This window comes from Microtus pennsylvanicus, chromosome 1 (genome assembly GCF_037038515.1).
Source record: "Microtus pennsylvanicus isolate mMicPen1 chromosome 1, mMicPen1.hap1, whole genome shotgun sequence".
Lineage (NCBI taxonomy): Eukaryota > Metazoa > Chordata > Mammalia > Rodentia > Cricetidae > Microtus > Microtus pennsylvanicus.
The window spans coordinates 152,404,699-152,421,134 of NC_134579.1; the positions used below are offsets into that span (position 1 = coordinate 152,404,699).

The 16,436-nt window shown below is 40.4% G+C and overlaps 1 protein-coding gene across 5 annotated transcripts in view; it reads left to right on the plus strand.

The window, feature by feature from the left end:
- Positions 1 to 1,638, plus strand: part of LOC142831756 (leukocyte-associated immunoglobulin-like receptor 1) — a 41,263-nt gene extending 39,625 nt beyond the window's left edge. For all 5 annotated transcript variants that reach the window (XM_075942146.1, XM_075942153.1, XM_075942160.1 and 2 more), the window contains one exon: positions 1,316 to 1,638. In XM_075942146.1, the coding sequence (XP_075798261.1) occupies positions 1,316 to 1,476 (161 nt within the window). In that variant the 3' untranslated portion in view covers positions 1,477 to 1,638. The remainder of the gene's footprint in view (positions 1 to 1,315) is intronic.
- Positions 1,639 to 16,436: the final 14,798 nt, after the last annotated feature.

A 16,436-nucleotide genomic window follows, 5' to 3' on the forward strand; every position in this document is an offset into this window, starting at 1 on the left:
TCTCCCCTCTCCCCTCCTCCTCTGCTCCTCTCCTTTTGGGTTACATGGTCTAAGTTGATGAGGAAGACTGATTCAGCTAGTGCAAGTAGCAAGGCTTCTGGGAAGGCAGGACAGAAATTGCATATAAGGAGAACAGTTTCCTTTTTTGAAAGAAGTAGTGAGGGGCTGATGAAGGGAGGGAGGGAAGAAAAGAGAAAGGCAAGAAGGCAAGGAGGGAAGGAAGCAGAGGGAATGAGTAGAGAGCAAGGGTGGGTTATAAAAGTGAAGCATAATTCATTTTGACCTTTTCTTCTCCAAGCTCTCGCCACTTGGCACGTGGACCAATTACAGGTAGCTCCCAAGTCAAGAGAGGACATTCTTGGCACCCCCATTGGAGTGCCTTCTGCAGGTGATGCTAGGCTAGAACACCCTGGTATGGTTAGGGTAGGCAGGGGAGAGAAGCAGTCAACTGAAGCCCCACTTCCCAATTCTCAAGAAGCGTATAGAACCACTGGGCTCCTTGAATGAGAGATGCCATCTGCCTACATAGGCAGAAGATGCTCATAGATCCCTGTAACTCTAGGACAAAATGAAAGTGCACCCATTGAGAAATATCTCCAGGTTTGAGGAAAATGATAAAGAAGGGACAGAAGACCATTAGACAGAGACCCAATGAAAGACCCCGGAGATTCAGTAAAAGAAGACCTCATTAGTGACAACCCTGAGACCTTAGACATCTTGGACATGAGGTCCACAGGGAGAAAGTGGACAAAGTCTTTAAGAAAAGAAAAAGGAGGAATTGATAGGTGAAAAAGTGGTTTGGGGTGAGACTATAAGGTTACCCCGCTGTATACACTGAGCTCTAGTTCTGTGCCATAAAGAGACCAATGGAGGTGCAGCATGGTTGTAAAAGAGAAGTAATTTTCTCAGATCTATCTTAATGTTTTAAAACTGGGCAGTTCAAAAGCTCTTCCCATCAGCCCATGCCCAGTAGAGTCTCAGTGCATTTGGGTCTCCAGATAATGGAGACCCAGCTCATAATAGGGATATTTGAGGTTACAACCTCTATCTTTGGTTAAAGGAGTGAGAAGCATGGAGAGCCAGTTTATTAAGATCAGTCCAAAGGGAAGAAGAAGCTTCACACTCCTTCATTCCTTTTTTCTGAGTCCTGGTAGACATTGTTAAATTGACTGCTTTCTTTTAGAATCAGTTCTCCCACAGGTAAGGGCCATCTGTGATGATGCCTTCTAACCCCCAAATGTATCAATAACTACTATTTCAGGCTGGGTCCTGTTCACCAGAGAATGACTTCTCACTCTTGTCTTTTCCTTTTAAGGCTCTACCCTCCAGAGTTGCAAGGTGTGGAATGGTATCCGCATCGCCCTGGCTGGGGTAGTCTTTCTGGTCCTGGGGGCAATCATTGGAGAAGCTTGGTACAACCAACAAAAGTATATGGATAGCTCAAGAACCCCAGGAGGATACAACCAAGGGGACTGAGTTTCATCTTTATGTCCAAGAAAACCATATTGGCCTACGAGCTCCATGGATTTAGACTCTGTTGTCAGAAAATAGTCTCCAATTCTGATGACACATGCTATTCTTTATTTAGAGTCAGAAATTTGCCTTGATGATTTTATTAAACACATGATTACACAGTCAGGCTCCTCTCTGCACCTTCTTCCTGGGTCTTTCTTGCCCTCTAGCTCTTTTTTCATCCATTAACTTTCTGCCTATGTTAGTCTTTAAAGACAAAGTGAGGTTCATGATATATATGGATTTTACTATTTAAAAACTGTGTGTTTGACTCCTCCATTGCTGGTGGGAGTGCAAACTTGTACAATCACTTAGGAAATCAGTGTGGCAGTTTCTCAGAATAATTGGGAATTGATCTACTGCAGGGTACAGCTATATCATTCTTGGACATATACCCAAAGGATGCTCAATCATACCACAAGGACACTGGCTCAGATATGTACATAGAAGCTTTATTTCTAATACACAGAACCTAGAAACAATCTAGATGTCTCTCAAAACATGAATGAATAAAGAAAATGTGGTACATTTACGTAATGGTGTATTACCCACCTGTTAAAAACAATGACACCAGGAAATTTTACAATAAATGGATAGAACCAGAAAAATATCATCCTGAGTGAAAGAAACCAGACCCATAAAGACAAACATGGTATGTACTCACTCATAAGTGGATAGTAACTGTAATGTAAAGGATAACCTTGGTACAAACTACAGACCCAGAGAGATAAGGTAACAGGGAAGGGCCAAGGGGGATGTGTGAATCTCCCTGGGATGGGGGAAAAGAAGAGGTGTCCTGGACAGATTGAGGGCAGATGGGAATGGGAACTTGAGGTATCAGGCTGTGGGTAGGTGGAAGGGAAGAGTACTGAAAGAGAGGTTTGGAAATGAGGAATTTTCAGGTTCAGGTGGAAACTTGATGCAAGACAGACTCCCAGGAATCTTCTTGGATGATCCCAGCAATAGAAGAGAAGGTGCCTGAACTAGCTATGCCCAGTCATCAGATTGGTGAATACCACAATTATTTTGTCAGACTGCCTTCATTCATTAAATGATGGAAACAGTTGCAGGGACTCACAACCAAACATTATGCCAAGCATGGAAAATCCAGCTGAAAAGAGGGAGGAAGAAATATAGGAGCCAAGGGAGTCATGTGCATCATAAGAAAATCCAGAGAAACAATTAGCCTGGCTCATAGGCACTCACAGATTCTGAACCAGCACTAGGGAGCTTGCGTGGGATCAACCTATGCCCTCCACATGTATGTGACAGTTGTGTAGCTTGGTCTATTTGTGGTACTCCTAACAATGGAAATAGGGGCTGTCCCCAGCCTATTTTCAACAATGGATTGCCTTCCCCAATCTAAATACAAGGAAAGGAGCTTAGTCTTAGGGCAACTTGATATGTCATGCTTTGTTGATAACTATAAGAGGCTAGCCCCCTTTTGGACAGAAACAGAGGTAGAGTGGATTGGAGGGGTGGAGGAGAGATAGAGGGAGGGATAGCAGGAGAGGAGGGAGGGGAAACTGAAACCAGGACATAAAATGAAAAATAAAATTAAAAAAAAGAAAAGAAAAACATATGTTTGCAAAGAACTATAGGGAAAGAAAAACAGCTGAGAGTGGGGGAAATGGTCTTCTACATGGAGGACCACACCTTTTAAAAATAAAACCCATCTTCCAAGCATGGTGGCAAACACCTTTAATCCTAGCACACAAGAGTCAGAAATAGGCAGATATCAGTGTATTCAAGGCTATCCAGAGCCAAATAGTGAGTTCTAGGAAACCAGGACTACACAGAGAGGCTCTTTAAAAAAGAAAAGAAATACCACACTCAAAATGGAAAAACCCATCTGTTAGTGTGGGTAAGTTTAAGCATCAACTCACCCATTTTTTTTTGCCCAGCATTTGGGATTGTCCTCTTATACCTGAAGGGAATCAAGAACTTAACTCTCTAAATTGGTAGTATAGGGATCATGGAAGAGAGTAGAAGGGGAGGGGAGAGGAAGGAAGTGGAGCAGAGAAAAATATATATCCCCAAAAAACAATTTAAAAGCTTTAAACATAACTTTGAGCAGAGTCTGATACAATGGGAAACCCATAACTGGTGCTGCTGCTTGTCCATTAATACATTTATCTCGATAGCTGGGGCCAATATGTGAAGCTGCTTCAAATTTATGAATAATGATGTTTTGCCAGATCATTATAATGTACTGCAATATGGCAGATGTAAAAATAGCCTCTATAGTGAATGTTTTCAATAGATCACATCTTAAGACAGGTGTCTTCCACATGAGAGAGAGGAAAAAGTATCATTTTTCCTACAAGGTCGGCAGAGGCAGCACAGTTACAGCACTCCATACCCAATAAGACAAAACTCACCATGGAACTTTTGCTATAAGTGAAAAAAGGGACTTCTTCAACCAAGCAGCAACCTTGGTATATTGCAAGGTATTTAGCAATATAGAAAATAGGAACAACTCAGTAAATACATTTTTACAAAGGAAACAAAAGAACTTAACTCTCATGTTATAATATACTCTGAAACTGCCATCACCTGTCTTAGCAATTGTAACTCCCGTGATGACTTGATGGCTTTTATTGTGATATTATGAATTTTATCTTCCCATAGCTTTGATTTAAAAGTGTTTTAAATGTTATCAGTATCAACATTCTGGCTTCTTCCTGGTTTTACTTGAATAAAATACCTTTTGTGATCCTGGTGTGGGAGCCTTTTCTGTCTATGTGTTGCTTTTATTGGTTAATGAATAAAGAACTGCTTTGAGCCTATGGCAAGGGCAGAACAGAACTAGGCAGGAAAATCTAGGCTGTATGCTGGGAGAAAGAAGGGTGGAGTCAGAGAGAAGCCACGGAGCTACCTGAGACAGACACTGAGAACTTTACCAGGTAAGCCACAGCCACATGGTGATACACAGATGAATAGAAGTGGGTTAAATTCATATGTAAGAGTTAGCCAATATAAAGATAGAGCTAATGGGCCAAGCAGTAATTTAATTGATACAGTTTATGTGTGATTATTTCAGGTCTAAGCTAGCTGGGCGGCCAGGAACCAACAAGCAGCCTCTACTACAGGATCCCTTTCTGCTTGGTTCATTGTTCAGGGTGAAGAGAGTCTCTCATCTCTTATATCTAACTGAGTCTTTAAATCCATTTATACCCTCTATGGCTTTTGGGTTCATGACTCAATTAATTTACCTCTATAATAATTATTAAGGTGCTTGAGAGATGGCTAAATTTTTAAGAATACTGGGTACTTTCTCAGAGTATATGGGGTTTGATTCTCAGGACATCAAAGGCAGCTTAAACCTTTCTGTAACCCTAGTTCCATGGATGTGGTGCCCTCCTCTTGTCTCAATAGACACGAGGCACATATGTGGTTTATAGAAAAACATGTAGACAAAACACACATATGTGCAATACATTAAAAATTAAATTGAATAAAAAATGTCTGTTGGTATGCTGGTATGGTGTTCTAGTGGTTAAGTACACTTGTTGCTCTTCAAGAGGACTTGAGTTGGGTTCCTAGCACCCATGTCATGTTGCTAACCATTGTCTTTAGCTACAGTTTCATAGGGATTTGATACATTCTTTTTGTCTTGAAGGCCATGTGGACACCTGGAATCTGAGATTGGTATCTGAGTGTCATGCTGTCTTTAGGGACGTGCCAATCTGAATGGATTTCACTGCCACCTGGGACAATAGTAACATTCAGACCTGGTTGTTGCTGAGAACCTTGTCTGGGTCTGTGGTCCTACGGCAGCTGGGGACTGTGTTGAAGTCTGAGGCCTGTCTTGCAACCAAAGGTTGTACAGAAGCCCGGAGTTGGGACTGCAACCTGTGGCCTTCTTGATGTCCAGGAGCCACCCTGATCTGAGCTGTTAGTGCTTCTACCTGGAATAATAATGTTGCTGGGGCCTAGCTGCAGCTGAACACCATTTCTGTGTCTCTGGTCTAGCTTTAGCTGGGGTCTTTGTTGATATCTGTGGCCTGTGTTGCCTCAGAGGGCCATAGAAACCATGTGTAATGAATCAGTGGCCATGCTTAGCCGGTCTGCCCTTCATTGGCCCTGTGAAAGCTAGCCCCACCTTCCTGGACACTGCAGTAATAGAGTTGACCCTGATCCTCACTCAAGAACTGGCCCCTGTACTTGTGAGAGATGGCCCCACCTTTTACCTCAGCTGAAAGAGAACTGACCCTGATGGTATTGGCTCCACTATGAGGTTTCCTGCCCCAGCATCTCAGATTGACCAGCTGGGCTGATACCCAGGCCCTGTGTGGATTCCCACAGCTGCCCTGAGTCACAGAGATGCTCCAGCTATTGTTCCACAGGACCAGCCCCTTCACAATCTCCAGCACATCCTAGATGTGGTACAGTGATGATGGTGTATCAGAAACCAGAGGCTTTGAACCAGACCAGGGACTCATTGCAACTAACATTGCTAATTAAAGCTGATTGGACAAAACCATAAACTATGTAACACACTGCTCCCAGGTCCACCAGGATGAATGAAGAGGTGTTGGGGAGGTGGGAAAGAAGAAGAAATAAAGGTTTTTTTTTGTTTTGTTGTTATTATTTTGTTTGTTTGCTTTGTTTTGTTTTGGTTTGATTTTTTTATGCCTGCAGGCCAGAAGAGGGCACCAGACTTCATTACAGGTGGTTGTGAGCCACCATGTGGTTGCTGGGAATTGAACTCAGGACCTTTGGAAGACCAGGCAATGCTCTTAACCACTGAGCCATCTCTCCAGCCTTGGTTTGATTTTTTAAAATAATTTCTTTTGGAAGTGCTGCAAGGGTGAGGGGTGAAAGAAGATATGAAGGGACTGGGAGAAGAGCAGAATTAGGGTGCATGATGTCAAATTCCCAAAGAATCAATAAATGAATTGTGTTTTTAAAAAGGAATAGAGAAAAGAGAAGAAACTCAGGTCAAAGGTCCAGAACTTATTTTCAACAAAATCAAAGAAGAAAATTTTCCTAACCTAAAAAAGAATGTGCCTATAAAGGTGCAAGGAACATACAGAACACCAAATAGACTGGACCAGAAAGCAAAATCCCCTTAGCACATAATAATCAAGACAATAAATGTAGAGAAAATAAAGAATATTAAAAAGCATTAAGGGGAAAAGACCAAGTAACATATAAACACAGGCCTATTAGACTAACACTTGACTTCTCAATGGAAATTATAAAACCCAGAAGGACCTGGACAGGTGTGTTGCAGATTCTAAGAGACCACAGATGCCAGGTAAAAATACTATACCCAGAAAAACTTTCAATCACCATAAATCCATGGTGACATAAAAAAAAAAGCAATATATATCTACAAATCCATCTTTACAGAAGGTACTAGAAGGTAAACCCAACCCTAAAGTGGTTAACCACACTCAAAAAAAAACACAGGAAAAATATCCCTGACAAACAAACCAAAAGAGCAGAAACACACATACACACAAACACACACATACACACACCCCACCAGCACCACAACCATCACCACCAACAACAAAATAATGAATCAAAAACCACTGCTCTTTGATATCTTTCAGTGCTCTCAGATCCCCAATAAAAAGACACAGTAACAATGGATATGTAAACAGGATCCATTCTTTGATACATGCAAGAAACCCAACTTAACATCAATGATAGACATCACCTCATGGTAAAAGGATGGAAAAAAAAATCTTCCAAGCAAATGGACCTAAGAAGCAAGCTGGTATGGCTATTTTAATATTTAACAAAATAGACTTCAAACCAAAACTAATCAGAAGAAATAGGGAAAGACAGTTTAACAACAGAGAAAACATCCAGACAAATACTAAACTGAAAAATGCTGGATCATATAGTTGTTATAAATCATATAGTTGTTATAAATATGTTCTGATATTACAGAACATATCACCAAAACACAAAACAGAATACCTTTTTGTAGTGATAAGAGCGGCGGGGTTGCGTCCCCAGCACCCTGGCTGTCTGGCTAGCTTATGCCCCAAAATAACAACACACAAATTGTATTCATTTAAACACTGCTTGGCCCTTTAGCTCTAGCCCTTACTGGCTAATTCTGATATCCGGATCTACCCATCTCTAATAATCTGTGAGCACCGGTCTTACCGGGAAGATTCTAGCCTGCGTCCATCCTGGGTCAGAGCTTCATATGCGTGTGTCTGCCTGGGAGCGGGGCATGATGTCTCTCTGAGCTCACTTCCTCTTCCTCCCAGCATTCTATTCTGTTTACTCCTCCCACCTATGTTTTAACCTATGAGGGCCAGCCAAGCAGTTTATTTATGACACTCCCACATCACTTCCCCTTTTTCTGTTTAAACAAAAAAAGGAAGGCTTTAACTTTAACATAGCAAAATTACATATAACAAAACAGTTATCAAGTAAAAATTATAATAATCTTTATCATAACTAAGGAAAACTATAACGATAACTAACTATTCTTAACTCCATCAAAAACTCCAGAAAGATACAATATTACCTAAGCAAACAAGAAATAAGAAACTTACAAAACTCTAGAAATGACAGAGAAATCTTGCTGCCTGGACAGTCACCCAAAGTTCCTCTGTACTGTTGGGGCATCCATCTTCAGCCTTCAGGCCCATGGTATCCAGCAGACATTTCCATGAAGCAGGAAAATTCAAAGTCAGTTCAGTCACTATCTGTTGTGTCCTGCAGAATGTCTCGCAGACTCTTTCCTGAATCAGGAACCCCGAAAGATCATCTCACCTTTGGCAAGTTCAGTAGTCCTCTCTCTGCGGGTTCTGTGTCCAGTTTATGCATTGTCCAGGCAAGAGCAGTTTCTTGCCCAAATGGCTATCAAACTCCATAAGGTGCCTCTTCGATGCCCATCTTCCTCTTGAAGTAGATTGGTGCTGCCAGGAGCAGAGTGTCTCATTGTCATGAAAAACCCTAAGTTATTAAAACATTAAATAGCATATTCCATAGTCTTTGAAAGATATAAAGAATGCCGATCTAACTGAAATATATATCTATATATCTAGAAAATCTAACTAACATGACTATAAGCTTGACTATTACTGATGATTATCCATTAACCTATATTTCTTAATTATACATTACATTTTTTAATGAACTACACAATCACAATATCTTAATCAATAGCAGAAATATGCATATACATACAACAAAATTGACCTTAAATCTCTATAAATAAAGCAAAACTATACTAATACAAATTATTCATATCTATATCATAACCCCCTTTAAATGTTAAAGAATGTTTATAAACCATATTTGGGAACATGGGCGCAGTTTTTTCTCTCCAAACTGCTTCCTGCTGAATGGGGGCATTGTTAATGAGGTCTTTCATGGTATAACCTGCATGCTAGTTTCATCTCAGTTGGCAGTTGAGCGAAGCAATTTTCTGAAGATGTTCACAGCAACCCTTCAGGAGGGCATGGTCCATCATACCACGTTGGGATGGAAGCAATACACAGACTCTCACCCTCTGTGAAAACAAAAGAAGAAACTCCTTTCCAAAGCATCATGTCCCTAGATCCAAATTTCAACGTCAAGGCATTTTCAAAGTATCTATGTTGGATTAGTTCAGCAGCATTTATAAACAAATATCTTTTAGCAGCTGTTGCTCTTTCCTCAGCATTCAAATAATTCAAAGAGAGCACAAGAGCATACAGTATCAAGATTCTCTGTGTATTTTCCATCTTTGTGCAGCTTTGTTTTAACCTCTATTTCGTTTATTTTTACTTTTAACTTTTTGCTTTTTGAGACAGATTCTCTGTATCTTTGACCTGGAATAACTATAGACCAGGCTGTCCTTGAACTCTCAGAGATCCGCCTGTCTCTGCCTCCCAGGCATTGGGATTAAAGGTATATGCTACTACACCTTGAACTCACAGAGATCTGCTTGCCTCTGCCTTCTAGGCACTGGGATTAAAGGCGTGTGCTACCACACCTTGAAGTTACAGAGGTCAATCTCCCTCTGCCTCCCAAGTGTTGGGATTAAAGGTGTGTCCTATCACACCCAAATACTCTCTTTCTTCCTTATTTTTGCTTTTTTACTTTAAGAACTTCAACTTTTAGTCTGCATATATTTTTAACACGCTGTAAATCATTTAAACATTTTCTTTGTTTTTGAATCTCTCTTTACTGTATATCTCTTTCTTTTTCTGACCACATGAGTCTTTAATTTACCAAGCAATCTCAGTAGGACTAAAGCCGTGGCTTTGCCAGCTAGATGTAGCCCATTCCTTAGCTTTCTGCCATTCCAACCTTGTGGCTGAGGTACCAGCCAGAGCTGTATTCAGTGCCACAAGTCTACAGTGTTTCAAGGTCCTTGCCATCAAACAAGCTGCAACAGACAACACTCAAGTCCTCTCTCTGTAGTTGGCCCTCCTGCCTCAAACAGTCAGAGTTTGCCCTGGCAGGATGGCCCAGAAAGCCGGCATTTTTAAACGGTGCAGCTTTTTTCCTGCTACGGCTGAAAACCGAAAAGCATGCGTTCAGCTTTTCGTCAACACCGTTTAAGTGTTTCGTGGCAGGACCTCTTAATGAGCTGCAGGGTTTTGCAGGTAAGCTGAGTCAGGAAGCCTCTCTTAGATGACAGCACTTGCTTGCCTGTAGCAAGTAGAATAGAACCAAGAAATGGCAGCTACCAAGAAAACATGCTTTACTCTTCCCCAAGCTTTCTCAGGCTTTTAGTGGATACAGTTGTTCACACGTCTGGGCACCATCTGTTGTAATAAGAGTGGCGGGGCTGCATCCCCAGCATCCTGGCTGTCTGGCTAGCTTATGCCCCAAAATAACAACACACAAATTGTATTCATTTAAACACTGCTTGGCCCTTTAGCTCTAGCCCTTACTGGCTAATTCTGATATCCTGATCAACCCATCTCTAATAATCTGTGAGCACCGGTCTTACCGGGAAGATTCTAGCCTGCGTCCATCCTGGGTCAGAGCTTCATATGCGTGTGTCTGCCCAGGAGCAGGGCATGGCATCTCTCTGAGCTCACTTCCTCTTCCTCCCAGCATTCTGTTCTGTTTACTCCTCCCACCTATGTTTTAACCTATGAGGGCCAGCCAAGCAGTTTCTTTATTGCTTAACCAATGAAATCAACAGATTGATATATAATACTCCCACATCACCTTTTTCTCAGCACTTCAGAGAAACTCATCCAAAATTGACAATATAATTAGACAAAAAACAAGTATTACCAGATACAAGGAAATAAAAACAACAGCTGGCCGCCTATCTAGCCACCACTAATTAGAGCTGGAGATCAACAGCAGACAGCCTACAAACTTATGGCAACTGAACAACTCTCTGTTGAATGAAAAATGGGTCAGCATAGAAATGAAAGAAATTCTGGAACTGAATGAAAATGAATATACAACATGATGAAGGCTGTAATAAGAGGCAAGTTCACAGGACTAGGTGCTTACATAAAATTCTGGAGATCTCATGCTAGTAACTTAGCAGCACACCTGAGAGTTCTATAGGAAAAAAGAAATCACACCTAAAGAGAATAGACAGCAAGACATAATCAAACTCAGTGTGATATCAATAAAATAGAAAAAACAAAAATACAAAAATAAATGAAACGAAGAGTTAGTTCCTTGAGAAAATCAGAAAGATAGGCAAACCCTTAATCAAAGTAACTAAAAGGTAGAAATTAGAAATGAAAAGAGAAACATAAAAGGCACCAAAGCCAATACAGAGAGTCATAAGGACATTCCTTAAAAACCTGTATTCTACATAATTGAAGAGCAGAAGGAGGGAGAACATGAGCAAGGAGGACAGGACCACGAGGTGTGCGTCCACCCACTGATATGGTGTGACTGATCTAATGGGAGCTCACCGAGGCCAGCTGGACTAGGAATGAACAAGCAAGTGATCAAACCAGACTCTTTGATTGTGGCTGTCAATGAGGGCAGACTGAGAAGCCAATGATAATGACACCAGGTTTTGATTCACTGCATGTACTGGCTTTTTGGGAGACTAATCTGTTTGGATGCACACCTTCCTAGACCTGGATGGAGGGGGAGGGCCTTGAACATCCCACAGGGCAGGGCACCCTGACTTCTCTTAGGACTGGAGAGTAACGGGGAGGAGGAGTAAGGGGAGTGAGAGGGAAATGGGAGGATGGGAGGAGATGGAAATTTTTAATAAATAAAAAATAAATAAATAAAATCTAAAAGAAATGAATAATTTTCTCAATACATACTATTTGCCAAAGTTAAATCATGATCAGATTAGCAATTTTAATATACACTTACTAGTTAAATAGAAGCAGTCATTAAAAGTTATCTAAAAAAGCCTACGTCCAGATGGGTTAAACACAGAATTCTATCATACTTTCAAAGATGAGTGATTGTGAATACTTCTCAAATTATTGTAGAACAGGAGGAATGCTGCCTAATTCATTTTATGAGAGCATAGTAAGCCTAATATGCAATGCATCTAAAGACTCAACAAAGAGAATTACAGACCAATTTTCCTTATGAACATCAATGCACATATAGTCAACAAATACTTTCAATCTGAATCCAAGAACACATAAAAAAGGTCATTGTGTTGCTTACAATACACTTTCCCTTAATTTAGGTAATATTATGTCCTTTTGGTGTCTTTGATGAAATTAAAAAAGATAGTTATAATATTCCTTAGTTTTGATAAAAGATTATATATATATATATATATATATACTGTAATGATAATTATTGCTTTAAACTCTTTTGTTATATGTAACATGGCTGTGTTAACGTTAAAACCCTCCTTTTTATTTAGACAGAAAATGGGAGGTGATGTAGGATTTCCTTCAGTATGCTATGAATTTGTTTTATTACCATTGGTTAATAAAGAAGCTGTTTGGGGTCTATGGCAGCACAGAAAAGAGAAAGTTGAGAATTCCAAGCAGAGATAGAAGAGAAAAGAAGGCAGAGTCAGAGAAACAGAAATCAAAAATACTTTGAGATTTCATCTTACATGCTTCAGAATGACTGAGATCAACAAAAATACAGGTGATACCTGTGATATGGTGAAATTAGGAAAACAGTTGTCCAAAGCTGGTGAAACTACCTATTTATGTAGCCACTATGGAAATCAGTGTTTTGTTCCCCAGGAATCTGGGAATCAATCTACTTCAAGAATCATTTATCCCACTCTTGGACACATAGCCAAAGTGTGCTCCATTTACCACAGAGACACTTGTTCAAAAATGCTCGTTGCTTCTCTCTTAATAATAGCTAGGAATTGAAAACAACCTAGATGTTCCTCAATCGAAGAATGGATAAAGAAAATGTGGTTGCTACTCAATGTAGTTTTACCCAGTCTTCAAAATTATGGCATCATGTGTTCAGTCACACTACAAGGATATGTGCTCGATTATGTTCATAGCAGCATTATTTGTCATAGCCAGAATGTAGAAACCATCTATATGTCCTGAATAGAAGAGTGGAAAAAGAAAATGTGGTACATTTACACAATTGAGTACTTCACAGCAGAAAATGACCTCTTGAAATTTGAGGGCAATTTCAGGGATCTAGAAAGCATAAGTGAGGTAACCTGTTGGGGAAAGAGGCTGCTTGTTTGTTCCCAGCCACCCAGACTCCCAAAATAACCACACAGAAACTGTATTAATTAAATCACTCCTTGGCCTATTAGCTCTAGTTTCTTATTGGCTAGCTCTTACATCTTGAATTAATGTTTATTATTTTATACTTTACCATGAGTCTTGTGGTTTACTGGCAAGGTTCTGGCTTGTGTGGCCATGGCGGTAGCTACATGGCTTCTCCTTGACTCTGCCTACTCTCTCTCTATTAGCCATTGGCCAAAAGCAATTTCTTTATTCATTAACCAGTAAAAGCAAAACATATACAGAAGGACTTCCCACACCATTTCCCCTTTCCTGTTTTAATAAAAAGGAAAGTTTTAAATTTAACATAGCAAAATTACATATAACTAAACAATTACCAAGCAAGAATTATAGTTACAATACTTCTATCTACTCTATCTTTTATTATAACTAAAGAAAATTGTAATTTTTTATTTTTTATTTATTTATTAAAGATTTCTGTCTCCACCCTGTCATAGCCTCCCATTTCCCTCCCCCTCTCCCCCTCTCTCATCATCCCGAAAAGCAGTCAGGGTTTCCTGCCCTGTGAGGAGTCCAAGGCCCTCCCACCTCCTTCCAGGTCTAGTAAGGTGAACATCCAAACAGCCTAGGCTCCCACATACCAGTACGTACAGTAGGATCAAAACTCAGTGCCATTGTTTTTGACTTCTCAGCAGTCCTCATTGTCTGCTATGTTCAGCAAGTCTGGTTTTATCCCATGCTTTTTCAGACCCAGTCCAGCTGGCCTTGGTGAGTTCCCGATAAAACATCCCCATTGTCTCAGTGTGTGGGTGCATCCCTTGCGGTCCTGAGTTCCTTGCTCATGCTCTCTCTCCTTCTTCTCCTGATTTGGACCTTAGGGTTTCAGTCTGGTGCTCCAATGTGGGACTCTGTCTCTGTCTCCTTTCATCGCCTGATGAAGGCTTATATCCAGGAGGGTGAGCTGAACAGAGAATTCTCAACAGAAGAAGTTGAAATGGCCAAAAGACACTTAAGGTCATGCTCAACTTCCTTAGCAATCAGGGAAATGCAAATCAAGACAACTTTAAGATACCATCTTACACCTGTCAGAATGGCTAAAATAAAAACCACCAATGATAGTCTTTGCTGGAGAGGTTTTGGAGGAAGGGGTACACTCATCCATTGCTGGTGGGAATGCAAACTTGTGCAACCACTTCGGAAAGCAGTGTGGTGGTTTCTCAGGAAATTCGGAGTCAACCTACCCCTGGACCCAGCAATACCACTCTTGGGAATATACCCAAGAGATGCCCTATTATACAACAAAAGTATATGCTCAACTATATTCATAACAGCATTGTTTGTAATAGCCAGAAGCTGGAAACAACCTATGGAACCTTCAATGGAAGAATGGATGAAGAAAGTATGGAATATATACATATTAGAGTCCTACTCAGAAGTAAAAAACAAGGACTTATTGAATTTTGCATGCAAATGGATGGAAATAGAAAACACTATCCTGAGTGAGGTAAGCCAGACCCAAAAAGAGGAACATGGGATGTACTCACTCATAATTGGTTTCTAGCCATAAATAAAGGACATTTAGCCTATAATTCGCAATCCTAGAGAAGCTAAATAAGAAGGTGAACCCAAAGAAAACTGTAATTATAACTATCTATTCTTAAACTCCATCAAAGACCCCCAGAAGGATATAATATTATCTAAGTAAACAGAAAGTGCATTGTAAGCAACTTCCAAACCTATAGAATTGACAAAGACATCTCACTGCCTGGACAGTCACTCAAAGTCCTCCTTTCACATTGTGGGCACCAATCTTCAGGCTATTGGCTCATAGTATCCAGTAGACTTTTCCATGAAGCAGAAAATTTTAGACAGTTCCACCTATATTGGCAGTTTGTCAGTCACTTTCTTCTGTGTCCTACAGAATGTCTAGCAGACTCTTTGAAGAGGCAGCAACCCTTAAGGACTGTCTCACCTTCTTTAAGCATCTTCAGTAGTCGTTCTTTCTGTGGGTTCTGCATGCCCAGTTCATACAGCATAATACCAAGCAGTCCATGCAAGAGCAGTTTCTTGCCCAAATGGCTAACAAACTGCATAAGGAGCATCTTCAATGCCCATCATCCTCTCAAAGTAGTTTGGTGCTGCCAGGAGCAGATGTGTCTCACTGTCATGAAAAGTCCTAAGTTATTAAAACATTTAATGTCATATTCTATATTCTCTGAAAGGTTTGAAGAATGTCTATCCATCTGAAGTACATCTCTCTACATCTAGAAAACCTAACATGACTATAAGCTTGACTATTATTGATGACTATCTATTAACCTGTATTTCTTAATTATACATTACATTTAAAAAATTTTTTTAATTAAAAATTTCCGCCTCCTCCCCGCCTCACTTTTCCCTCCCCACCTCCCTTTTCCCTCCCCCTCCCCCCACCTCCCATGCCCCACTTCCCTCCCCCTCCCTTTCCAGTCCAAAGAGCAGTCAGGTTTCCCTGCCCTGTGGAAAGTCCAAGGTCCTCCCCTCTCCATCCAGGTCTAGGAAGGTGAGCATCCAAACAGGCTAGTCTCCCAAAAAGTATCTGTGGAGGTTTACTTTGTTACCGAGTATTTGGTCAATTTTCGAGAAGGTTCCATGAGCTGAGGAGAAGAAGTTATATTTTTTTCTATTTGGGTAGAATGTCCTATAGATGTCTGTTAAGTCCTTTGCTTCATTACCTCCATTATTTCTTTCATTTCTCTATTAAGTTTCTGTCTGATTCACCTATCTATTGTTGAGAGAGGTTTGTTGAAGTCTCCTACTATTAGTGTGTGTAGTTTGATGTCTGCCTTGAGTTCTAGTAATGTTTCTTTTACATAAGTGGGTGCTTTTATATTAGGGGCACAGATATTCAGTATTGAGACTACATCTTGATGAATTGTTCTTGTTATGAGTATAAAATGACCATCTCTATCTCTTCTGATTGATATTTAGCTTGAAGTCAGATTTGTTAGAAATTAGTATGGCCACACCCGCTTGTTTCTTAGGTCCATTTGCTTGAAAAACTTTTCCCCAGCCCTTTACTCTGAGTAGGTGCCTGTCTTTGTGGTTGAGGTGTGTTTCTTGTAAACAGCAGAATGTTGGATCCTGTTTTCATATCCAGTCTCTTAGCCTGTGCCTTTTTATAGGTGAATTGAGTCCATTGATATTAAGTGATATTAATGACCAGTGGTTGTTGACAATGCTTGTTATTATTTTTTTGGTGGTAGAGTTTGTGTGTTTCGCTTATTTGAGTTGTGCTGGTGAAGGGTCGCTAGTTGTTTGGGTTATTACAGGCAATGTTGGCAATGTTGG